This window comes from Mesocricetus auratus, unplaced genomic scaffold, assembly GCF_017639785.1.
Source record: "Mesocricetus auratus isolate SY011 unplaced genomic scaffold, BCM_Maur_2.0 Super-Scaffold_4256, whole genome shotgun sequence".
Taxonomy (NCBI): domain Eukaryota; kingdom Metazoa; phylum Chordata; class Mammalia; order Rodentia; family Cricetidae; genus Mesocricetus; species Mesocricetus auratus.
The window spans coordinates 48,632,887-48,650,884 of record NW_024429182.1 but is presented as its reverse complement, the minus strand read 5'-3'; the positions used below and the strand labels follow the sequence as shown (position 1 = coordinate 48,650,884).

The 17,998-nt window shown below is 45.7% G+C and overlaps 1 protein-coding gene and 1 pseudogene across 1 annotated transcript in view; one reads left to right on the top strand and one right to left on the bottom strand.

The window, feature by feature from the left end:
- Window positions 1-2,829: 2,829 nt before the first annotated feature.
- LOC101839076 lies at window positions 2,830-3,728 on the bottom strand (annotated as a pseudogene).
- An 11,644-nt stretch (window positions 3,729-15,372) lies between these two features.
- Slc15a3 (solute carrier family 15 member 3) overlaps window positions 15,373-17,998 on the top strand; it is a 17,882-nt gene continuing 15,256 nt past the window's right edge. The window contains exon 1 of the mRNA XM_005063831.4: window positions 15,373-16,586. Coding sequence (XP_005063888.2) covers window positions 16,026-16,586 — 561 coding nt within the window. The 5' untranslated portion in view covers window positions 15,373-16,025. The remainder of the gene's footprint in view (window positions 16,587-17,998) is intronic.

The window sequence follows — 17,998 nt, the reverse complement described above, 5'->3', positions numbered from 1 at the left end:
ACACCAGTGGCTCTCTCTGCTTGAGGAATCCAGGTGCCTTTCACTATTTCCACTGACCTCGGTCCTGCAAGGTGACCAACGGAAGAGTGTCTGAGCAGAAGGAAGAGGAAGCCCACAGAAGTCCACTTCTGTGTGCAGCAGGAAAGGTTGAACGCTACTACTCCTAAGAGAGTTATCGTCCCATGTCGTCCCCCGCCCCCATCTACCTCCACGCATGCGCCACGGCAAGTGCACTTCCTATTCTCATAATAAGTAAAAGTAAGTGTGTGTGTGTGAGTGAGTGTGTGTGTGTGAGTGTGTGTTTAAGACAAGAGAGGATGGGAAATGTGGAATTTAAATCATCGTGGCTTGCTTGCTTGCTTCATAGAGGCCAACACTGAAACCCAGTCATCCATTTTGCACTTAAATGTGCCTTTCCTCACGTGCGGTCTGGTGCTAACATTTGCGGGCTGACTGGGACAGGCTGGCTCACAGAATTATTTACCTCTTTCAAATATCAATGCACTTCATTACACAACACCAGGAAATCAAAAGTCACCGTATCTTTGACCCCATCCAGAAATTTCAGTCTCTGGGCAGCTGTCTCTGTCATGGTAGCAGAGTTTTCTAAAATTCAAAAAGTTCACCTAAAACCTCCAGCTTCATCAGTAGCAACAACTATATCACCAATTGTTTCCCTTGACGTGATAGGCTTGCTTTCTTTACTTTCAAAATACTGCCTCAGTTTCTTCAGTCTGAATAACTATGGATTCAAGTAAATATAGCATTCTTTTCTTGAAGATTTATTTTTATTTTATTATTTGTATGTGTGTGAGAGAGAGACAGAGACACAGAGAGAGATAGAGACAGAGAGAACGCATGAACACACAGATAGGTGCAGGTGCCCTTGGAGGCCTGAAGACGGCTTTGGATCCCCTGGAGCTAGTTAGAGTTACAGAGGTCCTGCCATGGGTCCTGGGAACTGAACTTCAGGCTTCCTAAGAGCAACAGGCACTCCTAACCCTCATGATCTCTTCAGTCCCCAAATATGGCATCCCTTTAAAAAGAAAAACAAATGCAGCCAGTTCAGATTGCAAGGCCTAGAACAGCTAATGCAGGGCTTTCCTAGATGCAGCCTAGATGTGCTATAGCACAAGAAGCACTCGGCACCTTCATACTGGCTACATTTTGTTTGTTTGTTTTAAATCTGGATTTATGTTTTGAAATAAAGATACAACAAAATTTTATAAAATTGACACATGGGAACACACTGCAATATACCATTACATGCTACATTTACTTAGTTAAGAGATCCAGTCTAAACAAGAATCTGCCAGTTATACATGTGAGTTCCTTCCTTTCTTTGAGCAAAAATGAAGCTTCTGTGAAACACTGGACACATCAGGAGAGCCAGTGTTGGCTCAGCACCTCTCCAAGTGAGGGAGCCTGGAACACAGCCTCTCTGACGGGGCTGGACTCCATCCTGCAGCTTCCCATGTGGGCTGCAGGGCCTGTGACTGGATGTTCCCCAAGTCTGAGTGCAATGGTCCTTTACTCTCTGGTGATAATGCAAACATCACTGTTGGCTTCCTTCTATTGTAAACTTCAACAGGATAGACTGCATGCTTACAGACTCTGGACATGGAGTTCAGGGATCCTTCTGGAGACTCTCACCACTTTGGGAAAGCCCTTCCTCAGAAGTTTCTGATCTGGCTCACTTTCTCACATGGTGACTTGGAACTTGGGACATCCTCCACACAAAGGAGTACTCATGAGGTGGGCCCCGCTGGCAGTCCTTTCTGAAGCTGTGCCTAGGCTCTGCCACATCTCCACTCTGGCTCAAACCATTTTTTCCAATTACAGTAGATTCACTTCTCCCCTCCTCACATTCTATTTTACAGCTGGTATTTTAGTATTTCCCTGCATAGCTTCTTTATTTCATTCTAATAATCAACAATTTGAGGCTGTTACATAATCATCCTTTGGGTATTTTGCAGGTCTGTAAAACAAAGCTGATCTGTATAAGTAAGAAACAAATGCTGGTAGATATGGCACCTTGCCACATGCCCACACGAGTGTGTGGTAGCCTTCAAAGAGTCAACCAATTTTGCTCGTGTTTTCCTCTCACAGGCTTAGGGCAAACATCACAAAACCAAAAGCTACAATAAATGCTACTGGTGGTCCAACGCTTCATTTCCATACATCACTTCAAAATAAAGGTTCCAGCCTTTGACTCTGCCCACAGATTCAAGTTCTAAGACATTATCATTTGACACCATCATTTCCATAGTTTACCAAAAACTAGAATGACATTCTTTTTTTTTTTCTTGGTTTTTCGAGACAGGGTTTCTCTGTGTAGTTTTGGAGGCTGTCCTGGCACTCGCTCTGTAGACCAGGCTGGTCTCGAGCTCACAGAGATCCGCCTGCCTCTGCCTCCCGAGTGCTGGGATTAAAGGCGTGCGCCACCAACGCCCGGCTAGAATGACATTCTTAATGTGTGTAGGTAGTATAAAATTACACCCCAAAGTTTAACTTCTTCATAATTACTTCAAAATTTATAGTATCATCAAATCTTGCTAATTATAAAGAGTAAATTTGTAATTTCCTCTACAATGATAGTACCATCATTAACATTTATTTGTTCCTAATTAAATTTTATTTCAACTACCTGATGTTTAACTTGAGGTAGTTGCATTATGGTTGCATTGCTAGGGCAGTGGTATGGTTCTTGGTACCATCGGAAACATCAGATTTGATTTAGATGAGAGGGAAATAAAGTCTCCCTGACACTGTTTCCTCATTGGCATTCAAAACAAAGAACAAACAGAAACAAAGCCCCCAATCATTTCCTTAGTGATAAAAGTACAGTTCTTTTGTGAGCATGGACACGATACATGGAATCTGTTTCTTTGCATGAAAGGTAGAGTCAAGGGAGAAGGACTCAAATTCTGTGGCTGCCTTCTGGTTAACTCGAGCAAGGATGTGCACAAACTCAAGCTGTGTGCACACAGTTTCAGCATGGCACAAAGTGACTGGATGATCCAGGACCCGTCGTTCTTTGAATTCCTCCAGTAGTAACTCATTTTGTGAGTATGGTTGCACATGTGCCACAGTGCACGTGGAACCCAGAAGATAATTTGTGGGGGTCAGTTTCCCCTTGGGTGCTGTAGCGTAAGCATACAGGACGTCGGCTTCCACTGGTATCTTCTGGCTTGCCATGCCATCATCAGTCCCACCGTCTGTCTCAATGCCACAGTCCAACTCCGCGCCATGGCAGGCCCTGAATGATGAAGAGTTTGGGCTTTCCAGTTAAACTTCGGCAATACTGCCCTCTGAAGTAACTAGTTAGTTTTTTCATGTTAACAGGCCCATTTGTTCCAAAAATTATTCCTTCATCACCATGGCTTAGAATCACACAAACAAAACTGCTCCTTCTGCTGTGATCTTCTTTAGAAACATTGTTCATCATTTCCACAATTTCTTCACGAGTAAGATCATTCTTATTCCAGACTTAGTATTTCAGGACCGTGAATGTCTCCCTGAAGTTGGCTGCATCAACATCAGTACCAGAGCGAGGTGTCATTCTGGTGCTTTTATGAATGTTCTTATCAATTGTTATACACACCCATTTCAGGATAATCCATTTTGTAACTACTGTCCAGATATATTCCAGAGTCCATTGATTTTCTTTACTTCAAAATTTTTAATGGATTTGGAATCCACTGAGGTTCCGTTGTTCTCCATGCTCACTTCTCACTTTTCTTTCCTTCTTCTTCTTCTTCTTCTTCTTCTTCTTCTTCTTCTTCTTCTTCTTCTTCTTCTTCTTCTTCTTCTTCTTCTTCTTCTTCTTCTTCTTCTTCTTCTTCTTCTTCTTCTTCTTCTTCTTCTTCTTGATTTTTCTTATCTTTATTTTTATTTTTTTTCTTCCCCCAGTCCCTCACCCAATCTCCACTCTGATCCCCAGGGAGGGTGAGGCCCTCCATGGAGGATCTCCAGAGTCTGTCATTTTATCCAGGGCAGGGCCTAGGCCCCCCTCCAAGAGTCCAGGCTGAGAGAGCCTCCCTCATTGTGGGATGGGCAGCAAAAGTCCATTTGTACCCCAGAGATAAATACTACCCAAGGCCCCATATGTTACCTAGGCCTCCTCCTCACTGACACCCACATTCAGGGGGTCTGGGTCAGTCCCATGCTTTCCCCACAGCCATCAATCTGGGGTCCAAGAGTTCCCCCTTGTTCAGGTCAACTGTTTCTGTGGGTTAAACCAGCCCAGTCTTAACTCCTTTGCTCATCAGTTCTCCCTTTCTGTCACTGGATTCCAGGAGTTCAGTTCAGTGTTTTGCTGTGGGTATTTGCCTCTGCTTCCATCAGTCACTGGATGAAGGTTCTGTTTCCCATACTCTCTGGCAGTAGGATTGTAGGCTGGCACTCCCCTGATTCATGTCTAAAATCTATATATGAGTGAGTACATACCATGTTTCTCTTTTTGTGACTGGGTTACCTCTCTCAGGATGGTTTCTTGCCTGAAAATTTCAAGATTCCATTGTTTTTTTTCCACTGAATAGTACTCCATTGTGTAAATGTAACACATTTTCTCTGTCCACTCTTCAGTTGAGTGGCATTTAGGTTGCTTCCAGGTTCTGGCTGTTATAAATAATGCTGCTATGAACGTAGTGGAACAGACATCCTTGTTGTATGAATGTGCATCTTTTGGACATTGTGTCCAAAAGATGCACATTCATATATATCTGCTTTGGAGGGAAGGACTATGGTGAGGTATCTATGGAGACCCTACTCTGCAAAGCTTTTTTTATTTTATTTTATTTTATTTTTTTTCAAGACAGGGTTTCTCTGTATTGTTTTGGAGGCTGTTCTGGAACTTGATCTGTAGACCAGGCTGGCCTTGAACTCACAGAGTGGAATTGCTGGGTCTTGTGGTAGACTGAGTCCCATTTTCCTGAGGAATCTCCATACTGATTTCCAAAGTGGCTGTACGAGTCAGCACTCCCACCAGCAGTGGAGGAGTGTTCCCCTTTCTCCACATCCTCTTCAGCATACACTGTCCCTGGAGTTTTATATTTTAGCCATTCTGACAGGAGTAAGATGGTATCTTAGAGTTGTTTTGATTTGCATTTCCTGGATGGCTAGGGATGTTGAGCGCTTTCTTAAGTGCCTCTCAGCCATTTTAGACTCCTCTACTGAGAATTCTGTTTAGTTCTGTACCCCACTTTTTAATTGGATCCTTTGGTGTTTTGGAGACTTGTTTCTTGAGTTCTTTGTAAACTTTGGAGATCAGCCCTCTGTCAGATGTGGGGTTAGTGAATATCTTTTCCCAATATGTAGGTTGCCTTTTTATCTTGCTGACCATGTCCTTTGCCTTACAGAAGCTTCTCAGTTTCAGGAGGTCCCATTTATTAATTGTCGATCTCAGTGTCTGTGCTACTGGAGTTATGTTCAGGAAGTAGTCTCCTGTACCAATTCGTTCAAAGGTACCTCCCACTTTCTCTTCTAATAGGTTCAGTGTGGCTGGATTTATGTTGAGGTCTTTGATCAAGCTCCATGACACACACTCAGCTTTTTCATGCTGGCTACTTTTATGTCAGCTTGATAGAAGTTACAGTCCTCTGAGGGGAGGAAACCTCAACTGGTAAATTGCCTTTGTAAGACTGGGCTGTAGGCAGGCCTGTAGGGCATTTTCTTAAACCAATAATGGGTGGTGTCACGCCTGGGCTAGCGGTACTAGAGGTTGAGCAAGCCATGAGGAGCAAGTCAGTAAGCAGCACCCCTTCATGGCCTCTGCATCAGCTCCTGCCTGATTTGAGTTCCTGCCTTGGCTTCCCTCAATGGACTGTGATTCAGAATATGTGAGATAAATAAGCCCTTCCACCCCAGGAAGCTTCTGTTCATAGTGCTTCATCATAGCAGTTGTAACCCCAACTAGGACAATCTTCTTCCCATTTTGTTACACACAGTCCTAAAGACGTATGACCATGCCCTGTGTAACCCAGAGTTCACCAGTTTTGCTCATCTGGCTGGCCTGGGGATCCTGTTCCACCTCCCCAGCTCTGGGATTAAGGGGGCATGGTGCGGTACCCACTTTTTATGTGGTTTCTGAAGGTTTAAACTCAGGTTCTCACATTTTCATTGCTAACATTTTACCCACTGAGGCATCTCTTCAGGCCCTGGGATGTGAGCTCATGATATGAACAGTGCTAACAATTTCACTGAGGACATTAAATAAAACCAGCTGTCACTCCTATTTCCTCACTCTGTATAGGAGGGTGTAATCCAATGGCTATGGGGATTTTTTTGAGATTGCCAGGGCCTTGGCAGCTTAAACCATTGTTGCTTTTGATCCAGGCAAACTATGCCAGTGGAAAAAGAAAAGCAACCTATGTTTTAACATGGCCATAAAAATAAATTTGACTACACAAGCTCCTGCAGAGGGCTCAGGATCCTTAGGATTGATAAGGACTGTGGTCAGAGATGAAATCTGGCATCTCATAAAACCTAGTTCCTCCACAGAATATCCAGAGGCATACATGTCCATTTTCAGCCTAGGGTCAGTGCTCTCCCCCATAGGATCCCAAGCTCTCTGACCCCTCTATGACTTATCACTGATCTTTTGACTTGTGCTAGTTCCAGCACTCATCACAGAGCATGAACAACCTGGGGTCGAGCCCATGCCCCATTTGTGACTGTGATAATCAAAGCCTTGGAGCCACACTGTAAATGGAAAATGATTCCCAACATCAACCTTGAGCCTCCACACGCACTCACACTCACACGCGTGTCCCTATACATGCCTACAGCATGCATAACACACACACAGAGAAAAAGAGAAATAATAAACTACCTCTTGTTCCCTTTGAGAGGACAGCTGTGTTTTGTTTGCACTGACAGTCTGCATCCCCATGACATCCCATCTGTGCATTTGAACCTTAGATCACAACGTTTAATGGTGAAGCCGCACTCAGTGATGCCCAGGCCTTCTGCAGTCATTCCCCAGGTTTCCATAACAAATGACCACAGACTTGATGACTTCAAACAACAGAGACTTCTAGGCACCATTCAGCAGATATTTGTGTACTCTATCAGTCCTTCACAAGGATGGCTTTTGCCTCAGGGAACATTGCGCCTGAAGACACTTTAAATGGTCACAACATATGTCTGTGCTGTTTGGTTCTTAATGTCCCCCAGGATCCACCCAGCTCAGGGCACTGATGGAAGGTGGTGGAAATTTAAGAGGTGGAGCCTTGTGCAAGACTGTGATGATTAATCCCTCTGTCAGTTTGGCTGAATTTAGAATCACCTAGGAGACACACCTCTGGGCGTGGCCAGGAGGGTGAGAGATTTAACGGAACAGAAAAGGCCCATCTGAATGTGGACACCACTCTTCCACGGGCTAGTGTCTGGAACTGAGTAAAAAGGAGAACGGGAGCTGAGCTCCAGCTTCCATCTCTCTCTGCTTCCTACAATAGACACACTGAAACCAGCTGCCACTTCCTGTCACCCTGCCTTCCCAATCGTGGCAGACTACCCTCAAGCCACTAACCATTAAATGGCTTTTGTTGGGTATTTTGTCCTCAGCAACAATAAAAGAAACTGATACAAAAATCTTCTGGTCATAAGGAGCGTTCATTGAAGGGGACTGCCCTGGCCAGCTTTAAATGTTTATTTGATACAGTCTAGAGTCTCCTGAGAAGGGATTCTCAGCTGACAAATTGCCCAGATCGGATTGTACTCCCCACGTCTGTAGAGGATTGTCTCCACTGTGAATAGATGTGGGAGGGTCCAGACCACTGTGGATAGTACCATTTCCTAGGAAGGTAGTCACCTGGGCTACATGAAAAGATGCTTTTTTTTTTTTTCGAGACAGGGTTTCTCTGTATTGTTTTGGAGGCTGTCCTGGAACTTGCTCTGTAGACAGGCTGGCCTCGAACTCACAGAGATCCACCTGCCTCTGCCTCCCGAGTGCTGGGATTAAAGGTGTGCACCACCAATGCCCAGCGAGAAAGATGCTTTTATATCCTCTTCCATGACATCTTTGCCCTTTTTCCTATAACCTGTCTTTCCTCGTCATCTAATGTTACCCTTTCTTGATCTCCTTTCTAACTTTTATGCAATACTCATACTTACAGATATATATAATACATATACATGCACACACATATATATGCATATATATGTATATTATATGCTAAAATCCAAATAGGAGAATATGTTTTATTTTTCTTTATGAGTTAAGGTGACCTCATTTAATAGTATACTTTCTAAGTCCACGCATTTTCTTGAAAATTTCACTACTTCATTTTTTAGTTGAATAACTTTCCATTTTATATATATATAGCATTTTTATTAGTCATTGATCTGTTAGTGGACATCTAGGTTGGCTCTATTCCTGCCTATCAGAAATAGAGCAGCAATAAATATGGGTTTGTGAATATCTCCATGGGAGGTTATAGAGATCTCTGTGTGAGTGTTCAGGAGTGCAATAGCTGGGTCATATGGTAGTTCTATTTTTAATTTTTTGAGGAATGTCCAAACTGGTTCCCACAATGGCTGCATTAATTTGCACTCCCGCCAGCAGTGGATAAGGTCCCCCCCACACACACACACACATACATCCTCTCCAGCATTTGCTTTCAGATTTCTTGATTACAGCCGTTCTGCCTGGGGTGAGGTAGGATCTCAAAGTAGTTTAAATTTGCATTTATCTGGTGACCGGGGATGTTGGTCATTTCCAGAAACAGTTATTGGCTACTTATGCTTCTTCTTTTGAAGACTGTTCATTTCGTTCATTCATTTGATGATTGGTGGTGATTATTATTAACATCTTATTGGCATTTGATTTCTGTAGTTCTTTGTAAATTCCAGATATCAGTCCCTTGACTGAAGTGTAGTTGTTAAAGATTTTCTCCCATTCCTTGGGCTGACTGTTTGCTCTGCTGACGGTTTCCTTTGCTGTGCAGAGAGACTGTTAACTTCATGTCATGCCATCTGTTGGCACTTCAGGCAAGTTCCTGTGCTATTAATGTTCCACTCAAAAAATTCTTGCCTATCCCAGTGTCACAAAGAATGTTCCCTATGTTTTCATCTATAAGTGTGAGCATTTGGGGATTTAAATTAATATCTTTGATCCATCTCCAACTGAGTCTTATATAAGATGCAAGATTTAACTCTAATTTCATTATTCTGTAGGTGGAGATCAATAGTATTTTTTGTAGATAAGTGCATAAAAATGTAATTGATAAAGTGTGAAATCCTGAGTAACACTAAACAGCTTCCAAACCGCCATCCTAGCTGAATAGAAGTTCATTGAGATGTATAGAGTTTGAGAGTAGGCAAGCATTTGTTTAATAGACTACTTTAATCTAGTTGTGTGGTGCTTGTTATTTCTGAGTTTATTACAGTAAAGTGACTTTTATTTATAAAGAAAGGAAAAAGGTAGGTACCTAAGCGTGGGTGTGTGAGAGAGCCAGCAGTGTTCTTCCTGTTTGCCCCGACCTCTCTTACTAATGGGCTGTGATCTGTAAACTGAAACAAATCCTTGCCCCTGCTAAGGTGCTTTTGGTCAGAGTGTTGTGCATCATATTATATAATATTATTTATTATATATATTATAGTACATGATATAATGTAAAATATCATGTAAAATATACACAATACTGTGTATAATATATAAATTTGGGATTGCCAACTCATTGTAATCAGTCCTTCATGGAAATGTCTTCCCAAGTGAGTCTAGGCTGAGTCAAGTTGACACAGGTAACCAAAGTGACACTATTAGGAGGTGTGGCCTTGTTGGATTAGATGTGGCATTGTTGGAGGAAGTGTGTCACTGTAGAGGTGGACTTTGATGTCTTATATATGCTCAAGCCATGTCCAGTGAGACAGACCCCTTCCTGTCGCCTATGAATCAAGACGTAAGAACTCTCGGCTCCTTCTCCAGCACCACATCTGCCTGCACGCCTCCATGTCCCACCTTCACGACAACGGACTAAACCTCTGTATTGTGAGCTGCCACCACAAATAAATGTTTTCCTTTAGGAAAGTTGCTGAGGCCATGGTATCTCTTCACAGCAATAGAAACCTTAACTAAGACAGACATTTATTGGCCATTACATGGTATTGGCTATTACATGGCAGCCACAGTTCCAGGTTATCTCATTTTGATACTTACAAAGAATTCTAATGTGACTGTGGTTCTCGTGTAGTTTTCAGACAATAAACTTTAGGGATTGACCTTCAGGGTTATGACTGTGTCTGTCTTCAAATTGGTCAACTCCAGTGTTTGTTCTCTTGGAGAGGATGTAACTACTGTGTGCTGGGCATGTCGCCAGGTGCTGAAGCACAGAAAGAAAAAAAAAGAAATAACCCCTATTCCCCAACGTCTCTAATCCCCTGGAGAGATAGACAGGTGAACAGATAGCATGACACGAATCATAATGGGGCTCTGAGAGTAACCCAACCTCCCTAGAGAAATTAGGGGAGACTTTCAGAAAAGGTGACTACTGGGTCAAGGGCTGAGGGACCAATAGTGATGAGTCATGGAAACTAGGAGTCCATGCGCGTGGGTCCAGGTGCAGATGAGATGGGGCTGGAAGCTGAGCAGAGGGCGGAGTGACCAGAAGTACAGAAGCGTGGAGCAAGAGGCGAGTCAGAGCTCCGGCGGGCCCAGGAGGGTTTCACCGTGACCTCAGCGCTGACCATGAGTGGAAAGGTGCAATGACAGCAGGAACTGCTGCTGCAGAGGGTTTGTCGTTGCAGAGAAGTCCGTGACTGCGCAGAGGTCAAGGCCGGAAGCACCCGCTGCCTGAACATGGTAAAGGCTGCAAGGTGGGAGTGGGGAGCCGACATCTGCTGCGTGCTATCAGGGAGACTTGTGGATGGGATCCCTGGGGATGTCGCAGATTGAGGGTAGGCTCAGCCGCCAGTTTCCTACAACGTGAGGAAGGAGAGATGCTTAGCAACAGGATATAATAAAAAGTGACTCAGGAGCTGGAGAAATGGCTCAGTGGTTAGGAGCATGCATTACGCTCCCAGAGGACCTGGGTTCAGTTCCCAGCACCAAGTCAAGTGATTCACAACCTGCTGTAACTACAACCCCAGAGGTATCCAATGCCTCTGGCCTCCACAAGCACTGGCATGATAGTGCATCCCCCAACACCCACACACATTGTAAAAGAGAATAAAAATTAAAAATTATGCTAGGCAGTAGTAGCGCACACCTTTAATCCCAGCACTCAGGAGACAGAGACACGCAGATCTCAGTGAGGTCAGCCTGGTCTACAAAGTGAGTTCCAGGACAGCCAGGACTGTTACACAGAGAAACCCTGTCTCAAAAAGCAAAACAAAAAAATATTAAAAATATAAAAAGCTATTACTAACACTATGGCCAGTATGTAGCTTGAAGATTTCCCCCAAAAGCCCATGTGTCCAAGGCTTGTGTGGAGCTTCTCAGCAGTGACAGTACCTTCAGGAAGTGAGGCCTGGTGGAAAGAAATTAGAAAATTGGATGCCAGTGAAGGGGATATTGGGACAGTAGGCCCTCCTGTTTCACTCTTTGGTTCCCAGCTGCCACACTCCTCAGCAAGCTCCCAGACATGCAGTTCCAACTCACCACAGGCCCCAAGCAGATGGGCCAAGGGATTGTAGACTAAACCCACTGACAAAGTGTAAACTTTTTCTCCTTAAAAGTTTCCAGACCTCAGGTGTTTTGTCATTGTGATGGAAGGCTTATGTAACGGGTAATTCATTGCTGTCCCCTGAAAAAGCTCTGCTTGGGTTCTGGCTGGTAGGCTCAGAGCTGTCCTCTCTGCCCACTGAGTTAGAGGCATCTGGCTCTCCTGGTGGTGGGAAGGGAGTTTCTGAATTTGCTCTGTGCCAACAAAGCAAACAACTGCATTCTTTTATTTTCTGACCTTAGTTTGGCTTATTTCTAGCCAGTTTTTCTTAACTTAAATTATCCTATATACCTTTTGCCTCTGAGCTTCTACCTTTTTTTCTATTTCTGTGTATCTTTTCTTTCCTTCTTATTCCAGGTCTGACTGAGTGGCTGGCCCCTCAAATCCTTCTTCCTCCTCTTCTCACTCCCTCTTCTCTTTTTCTCTATTTCTTCTCTCTGACTGGCAGCCCTGCCTATCCTTTCTCCTGCCTTGCTATTGGCTGTTCCGCTTTTTCATTAGACCAATCAGGCGTTTTAGACACGCAAAGTAACACCGCTTCACAGAGTTAACCAAGTGCAACATAAAAGGAGGCAGCACAGCCAGGCAGTGGTGGCGCACGCCTTTAATCCCAGCACTGGGGAGGCAGAAGCAGGCGGATGTTTGTGAGTTTGAGGCCAGCCTGGTCTACAGAGATAGTTCCAGGACAGACAGGACTACACAGAAAAACCCTGTCTCGAAAAAAATGCAATACATCTTTGCATCGTTAAACAAATATTCCACAGCATAAACAAATGTATCACATCTTCAACTAATCTTATACAATATAAGGTGTGTTGATGAATTTTTGAGGGGGACCACCAGATCACAAAAAAACACACAAAGACTTGTTATTAATTATGAAAGCTCAGACTATAGGTTAGGCTTGCCCCACCAGCTCTTATAACTTAAATTAACCCATTTCTATTCATCTACGTGTTGCCATGTGACTCATGGCTTTTACCTCCCCTCCTGCATGTCTTGTTCTCTCTCTGCATCTAGCTGGCCACCCTGTCTTTTTTCTTCCCAGTGCTCTCTCTGTCCAGAAGTTTCTGATATACCCCTTTCCTAGCTTTTGGCCATTTAGCTTTTATTAGACCAATCACAGCGACACATCTTCACACAGTGTAAAGGAATATTCCACAACAGAAGTGGCTTGTTGGGAACAGCCTTTTCTGTCCCTGTCTTTGCCTATTTAATTTAACTTAATTTAATTTGAGGCCATGTCTCACTGTATAGTTCCAATGGGCCTGGAACTTGCTATGTAGGCCAGATTGGCCATGAACTCATAGAAATCTACCTGCCTCCTGAGTGCTGGGGTTAATGGTATGTACCATCACTCCCACCCTTGTCTCTACCTGTCTTAACCAAAGTATATTATCCCTCCCTATAGTGAAAAGCAAAATCAGGGTGCAGCCCCACCCCTTTCTGACCACCAAACCCTGTGCCTTGTGTTTCCATTGACTCTCCTTCTCTGTCACAACTGGGCTTCTTCCCCGATAGAAAATGTTAGCCGGGCGGTGGTGGCGCACGCCTTTAATCCCAGCACTCAGGAGGCAGAGGCAGGCGGATCTCTATGAGTTCAAGACCAGTCTGATCTACAAGAGCTAGTTCCAGGACAGCCTCCAAAGTCACAGAGAAACCCTGTCTCAAAAAATCAAAAAAAAAGAGAAAGAAAGAAAGAAAAGAAAATGTTAAAAACTGGACTGAAAGGCTAAAGAAATGGCTTAGAGTTTAAGAGCACTGGCCACTTTCCCAGACAACTCAGGTTGGGTTCCTAAAACCTACACGGAAGCTCACAACTATGCGTAACTCGAGCTCCAGTGGATCTGACACCTACTGCAGACCTGTGAGAGGATAAGGTGCTCATGTGGTATATATACATGCACACATATATGCATGCATGCATGCACATGTACATGCAGGTAAAACATCCATACACATAAAATAAAAATAAATACATCTTTCAAATCAAGCAAATGAATAATAACAACAACAAAAAACAGGCTGGGGCTGTAGCTCAATTTGTAGAATGCAAGCCTAGCATGCCCAAAGCCCAGGGTTTAGTCACCAGCACCACACGTACTGAACATGGTGGCACACACCTACAATGCCAGCACCACACGTACTGGGCATGGTGGCACACACCTACAATGCCAGCACTCTGGAGGTAGAGGCAAGACCAGAAGTTCAAGGCCCTCTTATCCTTGGCTACATGGTGAGTTACAGGCCAACCTAGCCCACATGAGACCTTGCCTCAAAAACCAAGCTAATGGGCTGGAGTGTTAAGAGCACTGGCTGCTCTTCCAAAGATGTAGGTTCAATTCCCAGCATCCACAGGACAGTACACAACTGTCTGTAGCTCTAGTCCCAAAGGATCTGACATCCTCACACATACATACATGCAGATAAAACACCAGTGTACATAAAATAAAAATTATATATATAAATACACACACATTGACAAGCAAAAAAAATAATAAAGCAATATTACACACAAACACACACACACACACACACACACAAACATGAAAGTTTAAAGCCCATGCATTTTATGGTGACTCTGGATTTGGCAAGGCTATTTATTTTTGCTTTTAGCTTCCTGATTTTGTTCTTGCAAATACTGCTCTTATTTGAATTCATTTATTCAACCAATACTTACTATACAGCTGCCATTGCTAAGCACTGAGAAGTACTCAGAATGAATGGCAAACGTTCTCAAAGATGTCTGCCCCAGCAGTGAGTGGGGCAGAGCACAAAACAGTAAGTAAGCCACAGGAGCCGAGCTGGGCCTGTGAGACCTGCCGAGTATGATGGTGAAAATCCAGTTAAGCAGCTGCTAAGCTCACACTATCTGGAAGGCCCCTGAGAGAGTTTTTGACAGACACCTAAACAATGAGAAAGTAGCCACACAAAGGGCTGGAGCCAGAGCCTACGTGGACAGGTGACAGCAAAGTAAGGCACCAAGCCAGTGCAGCAGCTTAGCCTGGGAGAAGAAGAGAAAGGCTAGCAGGCCACACAGTGGGTTGAGACACAGTCGGGGGACAGATCAGGTCCCTCTAAGCTTGTAGGTCAGCGTGTGGTTGGCTTTCTTTATTCTCCTACATGACACCAGAGGGGTCTGCGTCAGGGGGTGACTGTGATTGAGTCTGAGGTTGGTGCCCCGTCAGTCGGTCTTGTGCCTCCCACATGGCGCCACTTCCTTCCCCTGGGCTGCTTTTGCAATGCAGAGTGTGTGAGCACTTCCCTTGGCACAGGCAGTGGGGGACCTGGGGCTCAGAGTGTGTGTGAGCACTTCCCTTGGCACATGCAGTGGGACCCTGGGGTTCAAAGTGTGTGTGAGCACTTCCCTTGGCACAGGCAGTGGGACCCTGGGGCTCAAAATCCAGGATCCAATAACCTCCCACCTCCCTTCTGGGCTGTCTCTGGGTCTGTGAAAGGACATTGCAGCCACCGAATGCTCCAAATGGCCTTCACAGCTCTGTGGGTCTGAACTCAGTGTCACCACCTTGCTAGTGTTGAAGGATCCTAAAGTTCCTCCAAAGGTGGCTACCTGGCCAGAAGATGTCCCTCGGTGTCTTCCTGCCTCATCCAAAGTCCCTAACTACAGGACAATCACACTCTGGTGGAAGAGGGTGTTACTTCAAGCGGGATGGGGGGGGGGGGCAGGGGTGTGGAATGAAACTGAAAGCAAGTCTCCCTTCCCGGCCCTGGCAGACTTGGACTAGAGAGGGTGGCCGGAGAAGAAATTTTTAGAAAGCTGGGTGAGAAGGGACCCTATGACACACAGGCTTTCATTTCTCCTAAAGACTGGGTGACGTAGGCAGCCACAGGGGCAGTGAAAGGGGAAGCCCAGAGTTTCTTAAGAAGCAGAGAGGGGCACACAGTCTGAGCAGGGAGGAAAGGCAGCGGGGGGAAGGAAGTCAAGCAAAGAGGGGTGTGTGGAGGAGGTGGCAGGGCTGGGGGCTGGCATTGAGGCTCGGGTGTCACAAGAGAAGGAGACAATAGTTGAGAAAAGGTGGGAGGGTGGCCTGGCAGGGGCTGACTAGCAGGAAAGAGGGGGAGTTCAGAGAGGCAGAGCAAGCGGGTGTCAGGGTGTGGGGAGAGACCAGGCCAGAGTGGAGGAAGGAAAAGAGAAGACTGGGCAGAAGCACTGGGGTGGAGATGGACAAGAACTAGGAAGCAGAAGGAGAGAGTGGAGAATTAAGGTGGAGGTCGAAGTTGGGTAGCAAGGAGAGCGACTTGGGGGAAAAAGAGGAGGCAGGGGGTGAGAAAAGAGGACAGTCGGTTTAGGGGGGGAAGGGCAGAGGAGAGGATCTGTGTCACGGAGGCAGGAGGCCTACGATGTCTATGTCTGCGCCTCTTGCTCAGGAGCAGCCAGGCAGGTCCGGGGAGCGGCAACCGCTGGTAGCTCGCCCACGGGGTCCTCGACGGTGGAGAAGGACAGCGGCTGCTGCGGTGCTGCTGGTGGAGACGCTGGAACGCGCTGCCTTCTTTGGCATCACCTCCAACCTTGTGCTCTACCTCAACAGCTTGAACTTCAATTGGGAGGGCGGGCAGGCATCAAGGGCCACGCTCATCTTCCTGGGAGCCTCCTACCTGCTGGCTCCCGTGGGAGGCTGGCTGGCAGATGTGTACCTGGGCCGCTTTCTCACCATCTCGCTCAGCCTGGTACTCTACCTGGCTACCTCGGGCTTGTTGCTCACCACCATCACCGACGATGGCCGCAAATCCTTCTGCGGAGAGATGCCCTTGCTGCCGCTGGAACCCGCCTGCCCATCCGCAGACTGCCCAGGCTCCTGGTCCAGCCCCTACTGTGCAACTACCCTCTACTTGGTGCTGCTGCTCCTGGCTCTGGCTGCCAGCTCCGTGAGGAGCAACCTCACTTCATTCGGAGCTGACCAGGTGAGTGGTCAGAGGCATTGTGCCATGGAGACCACCCAAGGGGAACGGAGATCCTGAGTTGGAGGTTCTAGCCTCCAGAGTGACCTCATACAAACCATTTCCCTGCTTTACACCAGTTTCCTTATATGAAAACAGTAGGACTGCTTGCTCTCCAAAGAGTCATGCTATCCTCAGTAAGATTAGACATAGCTCCTATCTCTAAGCCATGCCCCAAGTCTCAGGCTAAGAGCCTTATTTTTTTTTAAAGACAGGGTCTCAGCCTTCCAGACAGGGCTCCAACTTACTTTGTGGCTGTGGAGGGCCTTGAACTCCTGAACCTACTGCCTTGACTTCCCAAATGCTGGTGTGTCACCATGCCTGCCCCAGTGTGTGTGTGTGTGTGTGTGTGTGTGTGTGTGTGTGTGTGTGTGTGTGTGTGTCTTATTTTGACACAGGGCCTCACTTTTGTAGCCCAGACTGGTCTAGAATTCATTAAGTAACCCAGGTTGGCATCAGACTTGTGCCTACCCTCCTGACTCGAGGCTCCTTCCTGAGTGTTGGGGATTCAGATGTGAGGTACCAATGCCCGGGTGCTACCCTGTTTTAACTTGGCCTTCTTGACTATTCATCAGGTGGGTAGTGTTGTAGCCTCTCAACTTATCTCAGATAACAGAAAGCAGCAGATCTGAGGGCTGGTGAGGCAGCTGAGTCTCAGGTTCCAGCTTGGGCCCTGTCTTAATGTGTCAATGGGACCTGAGGGCTTGTATAGGAGCCAGCCAGCCTCTTCTCACCCAGCAACACCAGAGGCACTGGACAAACATTTTCAGATCTCATCTTTTCCCCTCATTAGAGGGGCAGCCAGGAATTCACCTCACCTGAGCCCTTGACATTCCCCTGGGACATGATGTGGCATTTAGGGAAAACAAAGCCAATAAATATTTGCTAAATGATTGTCTTAAAGTCTTAATGACATGGCCCTGTCTTGGTAGCTGTGAACAAATAGTTGATAATACAATAAACTAGTAGAGAATATTGTTAAAACAACTACATACAGGGTAAGTGATCACAGGCAGAATACAGAAATCATCACAGATGGGCATGGCAAAGATGATGTATCTGTAGAAGGAGGGGACAGGTGATCAGAGCACTGGATGAATTGTGCATTCTCTCTAATTCACTTTGTTTTCCTCATAAAGCACTCGTAAGTCAGGCAGTTTTCAAATGAGTTATGTCTTTCAGTTGACATCCACAACCCCGCACCTCACCGTGACCAGGATCCTTACTGACATTTAATAACATGTATTTGCTTATGTGTGTGTGTCTGGAAGTATACGTGCACATGTGTGAGTAACTGCATGGCAGAGGTCAGCAGACCCCTGGAAGATGGAGACGCAGGGGTCTGTAGACAGCTTGGGCCTCAGCAACCTTCTCAT